This window comes from Leiobunum rupestre, chromosome 7 (genome assembly GCF_980474605.1).
Source record: "Leiobunum rupestre chromosome 7, qqLeiRupe1.1.hap1, whole genome shotgun sequence".
Classification (NCBI taxonomy): Eukaryota; Metazoa; Arthropoda; class Arachnida; order Opiliones; family Sclerosomatidae; genus Leiobunum; species Leiobunum rupestre.
Genome location: NC_143390.1, coordinates 39,804,860 through 39,818,718, shown reverse-complemented (window position 1 = coordinate 39,818,718; position 13,859 = coordinate 39,804,860). Strand labels below are relative to the sequence as shown.

The 13,859-nt window shown below is 40.4% G+C and overlaps 1 protein-coding gene across 1 annotated transcript; it reads right to left on the bottom strand.

Moving 5' to 3' along the window:
- Positions 1-3,566: 3,566 nt before the first annotated feature.
- On the bottom strand, positions 3,567-11,061 carry LOC149936283 (cytochrome P450 2F3-like). Its single transcript, XM_090153138.1, has 6 exons — positions 10,668-11,061; positions 10,273-10,603; positions 10,008-10,207; positions 4,208-4,471; positions 3,890-4,066; positions 3,567-3,830 (listed from the first exon to the last, which is right to left on the bottom strand). Exons 1-6 carry the CDS (start codon positions 11,032-11,034, stop codon positions 3,649-3,651), a joined length of 1,521 nt encoding a protein of 506 aa, XP_090009264.1. The 5' UTR covers positions 11,035-11,061; the 3' UTR covers positions 3,567-3,648.
- Between the last annotated feature and the right edge of the window lie 2,798 nt (positions 11,062-13,859).

Here is a 13,859-nt window from a genome sequence, read left to right as displayed (position 1 = left end):
ATATTACTTCTGGCCATACACGACATCGATAAGAAAGTGCCACACTTAGTTATTATAACAAAAAGTTCTCCGAACTGAAAAAAACTGTTTAGAGCTCTTACCAGTTAAAGCCTTTAAGGTGCCAATATTACTTTTAATTTAATTTTATATCTTCATTTATTGAGTAATGTAGTCAACCATACATTCAGGCGCGGACTATAATTACTTCTGACCATACACAGCTTCGATAAGAAAATGCCACACTTATTTATTACTTCTGACCATACACCGCTTCGATAAGAAAGTGACACACTTATTTATTACTTCTGGACATACACGACTTCGATAAGAAAGTGACACACTTATTTATTACTTCTGGACATACACGACTTCGATAAGAAAGTGACACACTTATTTATTACTTCTGACCATAGCACCAGGCCCTAAATGGGTCGGAGTGTGCAATAACTAGTGGCTTTACCGGGGAGTCGGGGTCCGGCTCTTGTAACCCATAAGGGCGGCGGCACACTGGGAGATGTTAGCTCCGATCAAATGGTCCTATCTCCACCTCCGACTTCGGTGAGCTCAGGCTTACGGAGAGGGTCCGTGCAAACTGGTCGCCTCGGCGGATTGGGTAGCCTGCTGTGGGGCGGGCCTCCGTATGAGGGCACGGTGGTCCTGTTTCCCGGCCTTCTGGAGTCACACCGGGATCTCCGGTGCCGGCTGTGCCGGGTTACTTGGACTGCTGTGTGCTCGTCGTTCCCCTTTAGGAGCTCTCTCCAAAGGGTTTGACTCTTTACCTCCGTAGGTAGGGTGTCGGCTGGAGTTGCTACAGCATCCGCTCTTACTCCCACTGCTGTGTGCGAAGTGGGGATTGGTCCACCCAGTGCTGCACCTTCTGCTGGGTTGAGTGGCTTGGGTCTAAGGTGCGACCATCAGTAGTAGGGTTCTGCTACCCATGCTGGATTTTTCACCTGTCCGTGCTAGGTGGACGCTGGCGTAGGGCACTATGATGATAGACCTCCGGTGGTGTGGTCTCTGTTACCAGGTACACCGGGCTATAAGTTCTGACACACTGACCATAGCACTACACGGCTTCGATAAGAAATTAAGTGCCACACTTATTTATTACTTCTGACCATACACGGCTTCGATAAGAAAGTGCCTCACTAATTTATTACTTCTGGCCATACAGGACTTCGATAAGAAAGTGCCTTACTTAATTATTACTTCTGGACATACACGGCTTCGATAAGTAGTCCACACTTATTTATTACTTCTGGCCAAACACGGCTTCGCTAAATAAGTGCACACTTATTTATTATTTCTTTCCAAACACGGCTTCGCTAAGTAAGTGCACACTTATTTATTACTTCTGGCCATACACGGCTTCGATAAGAAAGTGCCATAGTTATTTATTACTTCTGGCCAAACACGGCTTCGCTAACTAAGTGCACTATTATTTATTACTTCTGGCCATACACGGCTTTGATAAGAAAGTGCCATAGTTATTTATTACTTCTGGCCAAACACGACTTTGATAAGAAAGTGTAACACTTATTTATTACTTCTGACCATACACGGCTTCGATAAGAAAGTACCTGACTAATTTATTACTTCTGGCCATACAGGACTTCGATAAGAAAGTGCCTTACTTAATTATTACTTCTGGACATACACGGCTTCGATAAGTAGTCCACACTTATTTATTACTTCTGGCCAAACACAGCTTAGATAAGAAAGTGCCGTACTTATTTATTACTTCTGGCCAAACACGGCTTCGATAAGTAGTGCTACACTTATTTATTACTTCTGGCAAATACACAGTGGCGTAGCGTGGGCCATTGTCGCCCGGGGCGGAATCATAATTCCAAGGAGGATAGGAAGAGAGGCGAAGTAGAAGGGATGAACGCGCCAAAATCATCCTTGTAAAAAGGGGCAATTTTGCCGCCCTCCTAATGGTGGCGCCCGGGGCGGTCCGCCCCTCCGCCCCCCCCCTCGCTACGCCACTGCAAATACACGACTTCGGTAAGAAAGTTCAACACCAGGTCTTTAATCACGCTATCGCAGTGTTGTGTACACATTTCATTGGCGAGCCTTAACACTGAACATTTTACGAAAAGGGGGAAGACACTTTTCCGAATTTTCCCCTTCCGACGGCAGCAGGTGCAAAATCTCTTACATAGTCTTTGCTCTTCTCTCTCGTTCCGTGGGGTGTAATTCAAGTTAACCGATACTGCTCTGCGTTATTTGAACCTGTAAGTGCGACTTTGTCACCACTACTAGGTAACTGTTTCTCATTTTCTTTTTCTCCGCACCTTTCATACAGAGAGGTTACTTCGTCGGACTCTCTACTATTTTAAAAAGAAAATTCACCTTCCTCGAGCCCTTACGTGTACTAGCAGCTAACCTTATTTATTTTCTCCGTTTTCTCCGCAAAACTTTTTTATAGGTTAACCGATACTGCTCTTCGGGATTTGGAGCAGTAAGCGCGCCTTTGCCACCACTACGATGTGACTGATTTACAGTTTTCTCCACCACTTCTCTTTCAGAGAGGTTACCCGTAGACCTCTCTGCAATGTCGAACGGTTCTCTCTCGCCTTTACGGGCACTACTAGCCAACCATCTATTTGTTCCACTATTGAGTAAACTCAAAATTTCTTGCCCCCCCCCCATAAAGGGGGTCACGAAATAAAAAGGCTTCAATAAAACTTAGTAAGGAGCAAAGCTGTTGCAATTTTTCCTAGTTTTTAAAATAGTCCATAATAATCCCGTAGTTCTTTGGGAACTGTTTCAGTCCGGTTCTCATATTAAATTATAGCTCCCCCCAGAACCGCCTTAAATCAAGGAATCTTCAGGAAGCGTTTCTTCATGGTGCCGAAAGAACTGTAATGGCTATAGAGCCACTTAGATCCTCTATAGAACTCTATCTAGTATCTTTAGAAATTTTGTTTATGTATTTTGGGGGACAAGTAGTATATTTGAAGATAAAATGCATACCTGATCCATATACTGTTAACCTGGCAGTAACACCACGCTTAGTACATCCGCGTTATTATTTTAATTTTTTTAAGGAATTTGTAAGTTTAAAAAATACATTTAAACGTGACTTAGCGTTCTTGTTTATTTAGAAACAAGTGAAAATATTTGGAAATATTTCCATTTTTTCGACAAATATATGGCAGTCCTCAAGAATGGCTCGTTGTATACATAAGCATTGGCAACTTTATAAGGACTGATTTAAAATAACTTAAAATACATTAAAGAGGCGATGAAAAATACTAATTTCTTAATGATTAACGAGATATACCTTAATTTATTTACGAATATGAATAAATTAAAAATATTTAAACTAAAATCTCAGTTTTCGGAAAACGCTCGGATTGAAGTCGAAATTCGTATACTCGTTTTCCTAGTTGGGAAACCTGATCAGTTAGACTGGAATTCAAGTATTAATAACACCATACAAAAGGAATTTAGGGGTAAAATTAACAAAATTGGTCAATGTCTCCGGGCCAATTAAAATCGCCAAATTTCCACTAATTAGTTAATTTTGTTGTGGAACTGAAAAAGTAAATTAAATGAAATCAAAGAGATACAAAAAATTTATGTATGGAAGTATATGAACAATTAGAACATTAACAATGCAATAATTACGATTTATTTAAACTAAAATCTCAGTTTGGCGGATATTTGGTAGGGGTCTAGTTTCCTAAAAACGCTCGGCGCGCATTCGAAGGTATCGTCGACTACACCATCCGGTTGCTCCAAGTTGAATCGTTGCAGAACAGAAGTCAAAAACAAGAATATTTCCATTCGGGCCAAAGCTTCACCAGGGCAGGCTCTTTTGCCTATTAAAAACGTCTGGTCAGTTAACACTTAAGTACTAAAAGTAGATGTATTCTGTTACCTATTGAAAATGGCATCAGCGTGTCCATCTTTTTCAGAGTCCCATTGGGCTCCAAGAAACGGCTGGGTTGGAATTCTTCCGGATTGATGTAGTGTTTGCTGTCTCTGTTCACCGCCCACAAATTACCCATGATGATGCTGCGTTTAGGGATGGTGTAGCCCGCCAATGTCGCCTCCTCTGATGAAGATATGTAGTGTTACTCTAATGCTAGTACCCAAGCCACCACCTTAGGCCCAAGTCATAGAGCGACTTGTAATGCCTTGAATTCAGGTGGCCACTTTGCTCTATATACTTCCATTTATGAGAATAGTTACTGACCAGGATTACTGTGAACTGGAATAATAGACACGATGGTGGCGAATCTGTGAATTTCGGCTATGGTGGCTTCGGTGTATGGCATTTTAGATCGGTCAATAGTTGATGGTGGTCTATCTCTGCCCATGACTTGATCGATTTCGGCCTGTATCTTCTTCTGTACGTCCTTGTGCACCATCAGGAGTTTGAAAGTCCAGTACATCGTGTTAGTGATGGTTTCGGTGCCAGCCCCGAATAAGTTGAGAGAAATGGCGATCAAACGGTCCTCTGTAGAATTACGTAATAGGAGAAGTTTATTATAAGCCCCATTCGAAAAACGCGATTTTCTTTGTAACTTTCTTTTGCTGAACTGTGTCTCTCGGACGTACATATTTGAAAAGACCAAATTACGAACGAAAAATTGTGCGTCTGTAAATGCGCGTTTTTAGAGACGACAAGAAGAGCTACGTGTTGAAGACCAACATCAAGGTATTTATTCTCTTTAAAGGGTGTCGCTACTTCTCAAATATAAACATAACAAGTCGGCCCAGGCCGTAATATTAGTTCCACATCAGTGAATTCTAGTGGGCAAACCCATACACCCTTAGTAGACACAGGTAGGCAAACTAATACAACAACCGTTGAGGCTACGTGATTTCTTATCGTTTGATGTATAAATTGCCATCCTAAGTTAAAGAGTGGATGCCGCCCACCATCAGGAGACCCGGGTGGGCAAAGCAATACAAAAGCTATTGAGCCCATGTGATTTCCTATTGTTTGACATATAATTTACCATCCTAAGTTGAAGGATTAAAACTTGGGCGCCACCCACTCTCAGGGTACGCGGGTGGGCAAACCAATACAAAAGCTGTTGAGGCCATGTGATTTCCTATCGTTTGATATATAATTTACCATCCCATGTTAAAGCGTGGCCACCACCCACCCTCAGGATACTCGGGTGGGCAAACCAATACGAAAGCTGTTGAAACCATGTGATTTCCTATCGTTAGATATATAAAATACCATCCTAAGTTGAAGGATTAAAACTTGGGCGCCACCCACTCTCAGGGTTTAGCGGGTGGGCAAAGCAATACAAAAGCTGATGAGGCCATGTGATTTAGTATCGTTTGATATATAATTTACCATCCTAAGTTGAAGGATTAAAACTTGGGCGCCACCCACTCTCAGGGTACGCGGGTGGGCAAAGCAATACAAAAGCTGATGAGGCCATGTGATTTCCTATCGTTTGATATATAATTTACCATCCTATGTTAAAGAGTGGCCACCGCCCACCCTCAGGATACGCCGGTGTTCAAACCAATACAAAAGCTGTTGAGGCCATGTGATTTCCTATCGTTAGATATATAAAATACCATCCTAAGTTGAAGGATTAAAACTTGGGCGCCACCCACCCTCAGTATACGTGGGTGGGCAAAGCAATACAAAAGCTGTTGAGGGTATGTGATTTCTTATCGTTTGATATATAATTTACCATCCATGTTAAAGCATGGCCACCGCCCACCCTCAGGATACTCGGGTGGGCAAACCAATACGAAAGCTGTTGAAACCATGTGATTTCCTATCGTTAGATATATAAAATACCATCCTAAGTTGAAGGATTAAAACTTGGGCACCACCCACTCTCAGGGTTTAGCGGGTGGGCAAAGCAATACAAAAGCTGATGAGGCCATGTGATTTCCTATCGTTTGATATATAATTTACCATCCTATGTTAAAGAGTGGCCACCGCCCACCCTCAGGATACGCGGGTGTTCAAACATATACGAAAGCTGTTGAGGTCATGTGATTACCTATCGTTAGATATATAAAATACCATCCTAAGTTGAAGGATTAAAACTTGGGCACCACCCACCCTCAGTATACGCGGGTGGGCAAAGCAATACAAAAGCTGTTGAGGGTATGTGATTTCTTATCGTTTGATATATAATTTACCATCCTATGTTAAAGAGTGGCCACCGCCCACCCTCAGGATACGCGGGTGGGAAAACCAATACGAAAGCTGTTGAGGCCATGTGATTTCCTATCGTTAGATATATAAAATACCATCCTAAGTTGAAGGATTAAAACTTGGGCGCCACCCACCCTCAGGGTACGCGAGTGGGCAAAGCATTACAAAAGCTGATGAGGCCATGTGATATCCTATCGTTTGATATATAATTTACCATCCTATGTTAAAGAGTGGCCACCGCCCACCCTCAGTATACGCGGGTGTTCAAACATATACGAATGCTGTTGAGGCCATGTGATTACCTATCGTTAGATATATAAAATACCATCCTAAGTTGAAGGATTAAAACTTGGGCGCCACCCACCCTCAGTATACGCGGGTGGGCAAAGCAATACAAAAGCTGTTGAGGGTATGTGATTTCCTATCGTTTGATATATAATTTACCATCCCATGTTAAAGCGTGGCCACCGCCTACCCTCAGGATACTCGGGTGGGCAAACCAATACGAAAGCTGTTGAAACCATGTGATTTCCTATCGTTAGATATATAATTTACCATCCTATGTTAAAGAGTGGCCACCGCCCACCCTCAGGATACGCGGGTGTTCAAACATATACGAAAGCTGTTGAGGCCATGTGATTACCTATCGTTAGATATATAAAATACCATCCTAAGTTGAAGGATTAAAACTTGGGCGCCACCCACCCTCAGGGTACGCGAGTGGGCAAAGCATTACAAAAGCTGATGAGGCCATGTGATTTCCTATCGTTTGATATATAATTTACCATCCTATGTTAAAGAGTGGCCACCGCCCACCCTCAGGATACGCGAGTGTTCAAACATATACGAAAGCTGTTGAGGCCATGTGATTACCTATCGTTAGATATATAAAATACCATCCTAAGTTGAAGGATTAAAACTTGGGCGCCACCCACCCTCAGTATACGCGAGTGGGCAAAGCAATACAAAAGCTGTTGAGGGTATGTGATTTCTTATCGTTTGATATATAATTTACCGTCCTATGTTAAAGAGTGGCCACCGCCCACCCTCAGGATACGCGGGTGGGCAAAGCATTACAAAAGTTGATGAGGCCATGTGATTTACTATCGTTTGATATATAACCGGGATTCAAATGTGTTTATTTTAGGAAATTTATATCAAACATTTGTGTAGTTTAGGCACCAAAAGTCATGTAAATTCGCAAATTCATCAAAAAAATGCCCATGAAAGCAATTTTGCGAAAAATAGGAAATCAGTTGAAGACTGAGAAGTCGGCCAAATGGACAGTCGGACAAATGTGCAGTCGGACAAATGGACAGTCGGCGTAACGTGTATTTTGAGGTCGGCCAAACGAAACTCTCCCGTTCTATCGAATGAGACCAACTGGTTTTTTTCGATCACTCTCCCTTTAAGGGAGTTGGTCGGAGGGGCGGGAATTAACGGCACTGCGTGAGGGGGCGGAAAATCTCTGGAACAACCATACTAACTATAAAAGTGTTCAAGGCTAAAAGTTCAAGCATGTAATTCGAAGAGTACGGCGTGGCTCGCTTGGTAAAGGCCTCGGTTTTGGAGATTACGCGGTCAGAAATCTGGGTTCGAATCCCGGTGTCGTCAATAATATAAATTATTTTTCGCCGCTCCATCTACCGTGTAGTCGCTTTCCACGACGCCAAACAAACAAACTACAACAAACAAACAATACTTAACGACATTCCGTCCATAGCAATAGTCCCACTTCGATATATATCGATGTGGAACTAAAAAAACGCTGTCGCGAATTATCTAAGATAAACATAAAAATATAGTTGTCAGAATTTAATTTTTTGTGACCGTTTATAAACGAATGAGCATAATATTTTAGTTTATTATTCTAGTCGCATCAATGTAATGCAATTAAACAAGTTAAGCAATAAAGTTGTTACCTCTCCGAGGAACTTATGTTCCCTAGGAGAGGTTTTACAATCACGGTGTCGGTGTGTATGTGTCTGTCTGGATGCGGAAACTCGTTCGCAGTATAGGGGCGAAGTGTAAAAACCGTGTTCGCAGTTTTTGAAATTGTGGAAAAGTTGTTTCCCAAAAACCGCTCTTTCTTCCATTGGGTATAGTATGAGTGTGCAATTTGTGAGTTTGTATTGTGTGGTGACGTATGTTCGAGTGTTGTTTGAGTGTACGTTGAGGTTTCTGTATTTTTATTCTCTACCTGCTGCTAGTTATTGACTTTTGGGACGGACCGAGTTCTAAGGGTTACGTTAAACGTCTTAAGTCTGGTTTTCACTTGGCGGTTTTTGGGCGAAAAAGCCCGGCGTCGACGGAAAATCGGCGAAAATTTCCGTCGACGCCGGGCGGAAATTCCGTCGGTTTTCGGTTTTGTGTGGCGATTTTCATTTCTATTTTTTTCGCTCAGTTGGCCGATTTCGCTCTTTTTCAACCAATCAAAAACCATTATCGAACGGGGACTGTGACGTCAGGGGGGATGGTTAATTCCCTGCCTCTAGCATCCGGAACTCGGCCACGTGCTTTTCTGTGAATTTTGGAACGTGTTTTTTTTTCTTGATACCCTTGTTGCCTTCTTTTCCTGTATGTTTCTTTCACCCAAACTGATCTTTCGTAACTCATATGTCTTTGAACACGATAGTTACATGAGCTTTAATCAATAGTTCACTATTATGATTAGATAAATCATCCATTTTTAGGGCTAGGCTTAAATCTCCACTGTCAGTCTCTGACGAAAACCGACGAACTCGCTGCCAGAAAAAAAACGCTTTATTTCCGCCCTAAAAAACGCCAAGTGAAAATGCTAATATGCAGACAGTGAGCGAAACGTCGAAAACCATATCGCTGACGTCGAACTTTCTGTCGGTGATTTTCCGCCAAGTGAAAACCAGGCTTTAGCATACAAATGGCAAGGTTTCCACCAAATTTTCGCGTTATAAGTCTCATTATCAACTTGCGAAAGCGTTGGGTGGGATTTGAACCCTGGCCCTCCTGCTCGACAGACGAGTATTCTACGCTCTTAGGCTGGTTTTCACTAGGGAAAAAATGCCACAGCGGTGAGCGTGAACGTAAAAATATTGTATTAGACCTAACGGTAATTTTTCGCGTCGAAAACCAGCCTTCACTGAAAATTAGAAATTCAGTTAAATAGAGTTTTACATTTTGTTTCTTATTTAAATATAACGAGATTTCATGTTCGATTTGAATTATTGCGTAGAAGAAATTCAAATTTTGCGGCTTGTCTATTGAATAAAAACAAACCCAGCGATTAGGATTTGAACCCGGGCCCTCGTGCTTGGCAAGCGAGTGTTCTACCACAGAAACACCGACACATTACGCTGCAACGATATTTAGAAAAACAGCTTTGGTGAAAGTCCGTTTTCCTTTCCGCTTTTATAAACGTATTAACGTCCATTTATTCCATAATATTTTTAATATTTATAAATTAAATTAAAGTTAATTAATTATTTTAATATAAAATACGATCGTGACTAGGAATCGGACCAGGGTCATATTTTTAGCAGGCGGATTGTTTACTCCATTTAAAGGGAATAGAACCTCCAACGCGTTCTTTATGGAAGACACCATCAATTTCCTTTATTCCCTTCACAATCAGCGATTAACAGCGCCGCAGGTGTGAAAAGCCGTGGGAGGCAGCGGACAATATTGGAACCCTCGGAGGGCGACAGAAATACCAGAGGTTATATTCCCTTTAAGCGATTTCTTTAGTTATTTCCATAAAAAAGATTACATGTTTTTAAATGGAATAGGGAGCTAGATACTTCTCTTGGACTATGGTTTATTATACACTTCTGATAATAGTTAGGGTTGGTCATTTAAATAACTCCCAAAAAGTACTTACTGGAGAAAGTGCTTTCTTCCAGCTTGCCTTCCTCCTGCAGTTTGCGTCTCTCTTCCAGATAGGCGTCGACGTAGTCTCTTAGAAAGTTTTGGTCGAAGGTGGCTTCGTGCTCTTTGATCCTATGGCCAATCATGTTATAGAAATTGTTTTTAAGCGTCACAGCCGCCTTATATCCGGGTATCATGTGCACCGGAAGAACTCTGTATAATTCCCCCGTAAATATTTAACTATATATTTTCTAATAAAATATCTTTGATAACTTTACTTGGATAATGGTGATGCCAAGAAGATTGAAGCCCCTGAAAATAATTGAAAAAGATTCTTGATGGCCTTGCGCGTGGCCAGAAACTCTGGATCGTCCCTCTTGTAATGTTTGTCGAACAACAGACTGCAAATGACGTTGTTGGCGCAGTTGGAAATGTCGTCGTAGATGTCCAGCGGTTTTCCCTTCGAGTCCTCGAGCGTTTTCAAGATATCGTCTGCAATGTCCAGCACTCTCCTCTCCAAACTTAGCTTCCCAAATCCGAAATCGCGGAGGGTGTGAAGGGCGAATCGACGGTGCTCTTTCCACGGGGGACCTTCGCTCTGAGCCAAACCTAACCAAGCGAGTTTACGTATACCAATTAATTTTCTAGCGTAAATGATTTGAAAGAATGTCACCTTGTCCATTCGTGAGCCATTGAAAGAAGCTGAAGTCCTGGGGTTTGCCACCGAAAGCGTCACCACTCTCCACGAAGGCTTCTCGAATGACGTCGTAGCTATTGAGATGCATCACCGGCTGTCCAACTAGATTGAGGCAGATGACGTCCCCGTACTTCTCCGACAATTTGGACAGTTTTTCATGAGGGACCTTCCCCATAAACGGAGCGTATCCGATCAGCGGTAAGCCCCATGGTCCCGGTGGTTGTTTTCTGGACTTAAGCAACGACGAGATTGTATAGTAAACGATAAATAGGGCCAAAATGGAACTGAGAAAGAAAGTTGTGTCGTTCAAAACGCCATCGAAGGAGCTCAAATACCACGACATGATTGCGCCTCTTCTACCTAAAGAATTAAATGACGACGAAGGTTACGTTATCCTGGAATTTTATATAACACTTCATTAGAGAGATAACAGTAGAGATATCAGTAGAGATATATTATGATACGTAACTGTATAATCTTTGGTCTTAACACCAAAAACACTGTGTTTGATGGAGATAAGTGTCCTGGCCACAAAAGCGACTAAACAAGTAATAGAAAAAATTTGCTCATTTACAACCTTATATTTCGGGGGTAAGTGTTGTCTGTTCCACTCTAGCTACGGCATTGCAAATGCTCCCAATAGGACTCTTTTTCGATTATTCAATACGAATGGAGTTCACGAAAGAAAGATAATGAAACAAAAGCCGGGTAGACTTAATCATGGGGGGGGGGGGGGGGCCTTGAACAGGCGCCAAGGAATGGGTTATTTGATAATTGTTACTAGGTAACTGAGCGAAAGGCACGGGTTGGACATGGACTAATTAATGTATACATTAATTAGTCCATGGGTTGGATAAAACGCGTGATTTCCGAAAACAGCTTAAATCCCAAAAACGTAGGTTCCCTCGGTGCAATTACCATAAATGCCGCTCCCATAAATGGTCAAAAGTGTCTTTCCCCAAGGGCAGTAGTAACAAGCTTAGAGTAACTGTTACTCTAAGCTTTGTTACTTAGAAAGAGCGACTGAAAAATCTCCCTCCTAAAGTTTGTTTTCCACTAGCGCGCGTCATAATGTTATTTTCTTTACGCGCGTAAAAACGTTTGAACGTTTCAAAACTGAGAAACGCGTCCTAGCGCGCGCCAGTGGAAAACAAGCCTTTTTTATTTTATTCTATTTAGATTTGATGGAATTGGGGATATCGCGATCTGCAGAAATTTTACTTAACTTACTTTAAAATAAAAGTTGAGTTTTGTTGATCGAGGGATTTTTTATTTTGGGGTGACTTTTTCGTCGTTAGTTGAATTTGGCGACTGAACGAGAAGTGCACTATGCGTTTTCGGAGCTCTCTGCCAGATATAAAGCTAAGCATATTTATTATCTCCGCTTTCTCCTTCACCATACCCTTCACCTTAATCGTTTGGTATTGCACCACGTTTTGGATTTTTTGGGGTTTTACTGATATGTGCAAGATGGTCCTTTCTACAGCCCTCTTCAGCCCATCATCAAATTCTTTCCTCTTTCAAGAGATATATTTACAACGGTTAAACATATTTAGGAATACAAAATAAAAATTATTTTAAATCAATTCACACAAGATTTAACTTTTAGGCATTAATTAATTTTAAATTAAGAATTTTAATTTTACAGCTAATGTTGATTAATTAAATATTTTATTTTATTATTTTAAGACTAGGGTTAATTACGTATATCATTACCGGTTTTACCATCTGGGACTAAAATGGGTGTTGCTTTCCGCGTTTTTACGTAATCACTTAAGCCAATCAGGAGATATGAAACTCTTAATTCATATAAAAATACCTATCAATCGATATACATAAATTAAGATATTTTCATTCAATCGAAGAAATTCTTATTAAAATATGCTAAATAATTTTGGAACTAGGCCTTGGCAATACATATTGTTGTCCATTTTCAGCCATCATTTCCACTTCCCAGTTTTGGATTTCGTTGACCCAAACTTTAGCGCCAACGGGAATCCATACCTCTACTTGGAAGCTTATCTTGCCGGATCAGATATCGTAAGATCAAAGACTATACGCTTCGCTTTTTAGACAGGCTTGTTCCTAGGAAAAACCTATTAACACCTATGTGGCACTGTAAAAGCTGGGGTAATATTTTGACCAGCGTCGAGATGGAGCCACAATCGGTATGCAAGTTGAGCCATAGAACACGCCTGTCTAGTAAGTGAAGTCTTTGGGTAAGATCACTCTGACGGCTTTGACCCCGCCTACAAGAAAAAAAATTACCTCTGCGCGCGCTCCCCTCTCACGTAGTGGTTTGTTAAGTTTACATAGTGACGTCAAAAAAAGCGTCAGCCACATCGAGACGAAAATCTGCCGCGATAAGCATTCCAAGTAGAAGTATGGATTCCTGGCGCCAACTATACAAACGGCGGAACGAAAAAGTAATTATTTTCATACTTTGTAAATATAAATTCATTTCAAATATGGCTTAATAAAAAAATATTGTTCAAAAAACAGTATAATTAAATATTTTAATAATATAATCTTTATCGCTGGCTTATTCTTCCATGTCGCTGGAAACCGTTTCATCGGTGCAATAAAATCATCGATAATAAATACGACAAAAGCGCCATGAAGTGGTAATAATTTTAAAATGTGTTAACTTTTCATTTAAAAAGGTTATTTCGAGTTCGACCCATATTTATAATAATAATTTCCCCAATTTTTATAAATTATTTTATTCCTATTTGTTGAAGTTTTCGATCGTATTGTATTGATCAAAGCAACTCATAAAAAAATCGTAAACGCCAACGTTTAAAATAAATAATTTTGATCCGAAATGAAATATTTTGATTAAAATGTATTAAATTTGATAAAAATAGATTAAACTTGATTATTTATTTAAATCGGGTAAAATGGATAAATTCAATTTATTTGATCAAATCTTGACATATTTTGATCAATGTTATCAAAATGAGTTAAAGTAAATCAGAATGAGTTAAAATTAAAAATATAAGAGAAAATGAATAAAAATGCCTGTAATAATTAAAATATTCTAAACGTTATGTAAATTAAATTGTATTTTTTTAAAAATATGAAATTTGAAAAATTTTATTATTTTGATTTTTTATCAATGGTTAAAAATGAGAAAAATATTAAATATTAGAGAAAATGAAGAAAATG

Bases quoted from the DNA above. Each gene is read 5' to 3' on its own strand.
- LOC149936283 (XM_090153138.1), bottom strand. From the start codon at position 11,034: ATGTCGTGGTATTTGAGCTCCTTCGATGGCGTTTTGAACGACACAACT. The intron at 10,208-10,272 runs GTAAAGTTATCA...GGAATTATACAG, and splicing joins TTGGCATCACCATTATCCAA to AGTTCTTCCGGTGCACATGA. The intron at 3,831-3,889 runs GTAACAGAATAC...CGTTTTTAATAG, and splicing joins GCTGATGCCATTTTCAATAG to GCAAAAGAGCCTGCCCTGGT.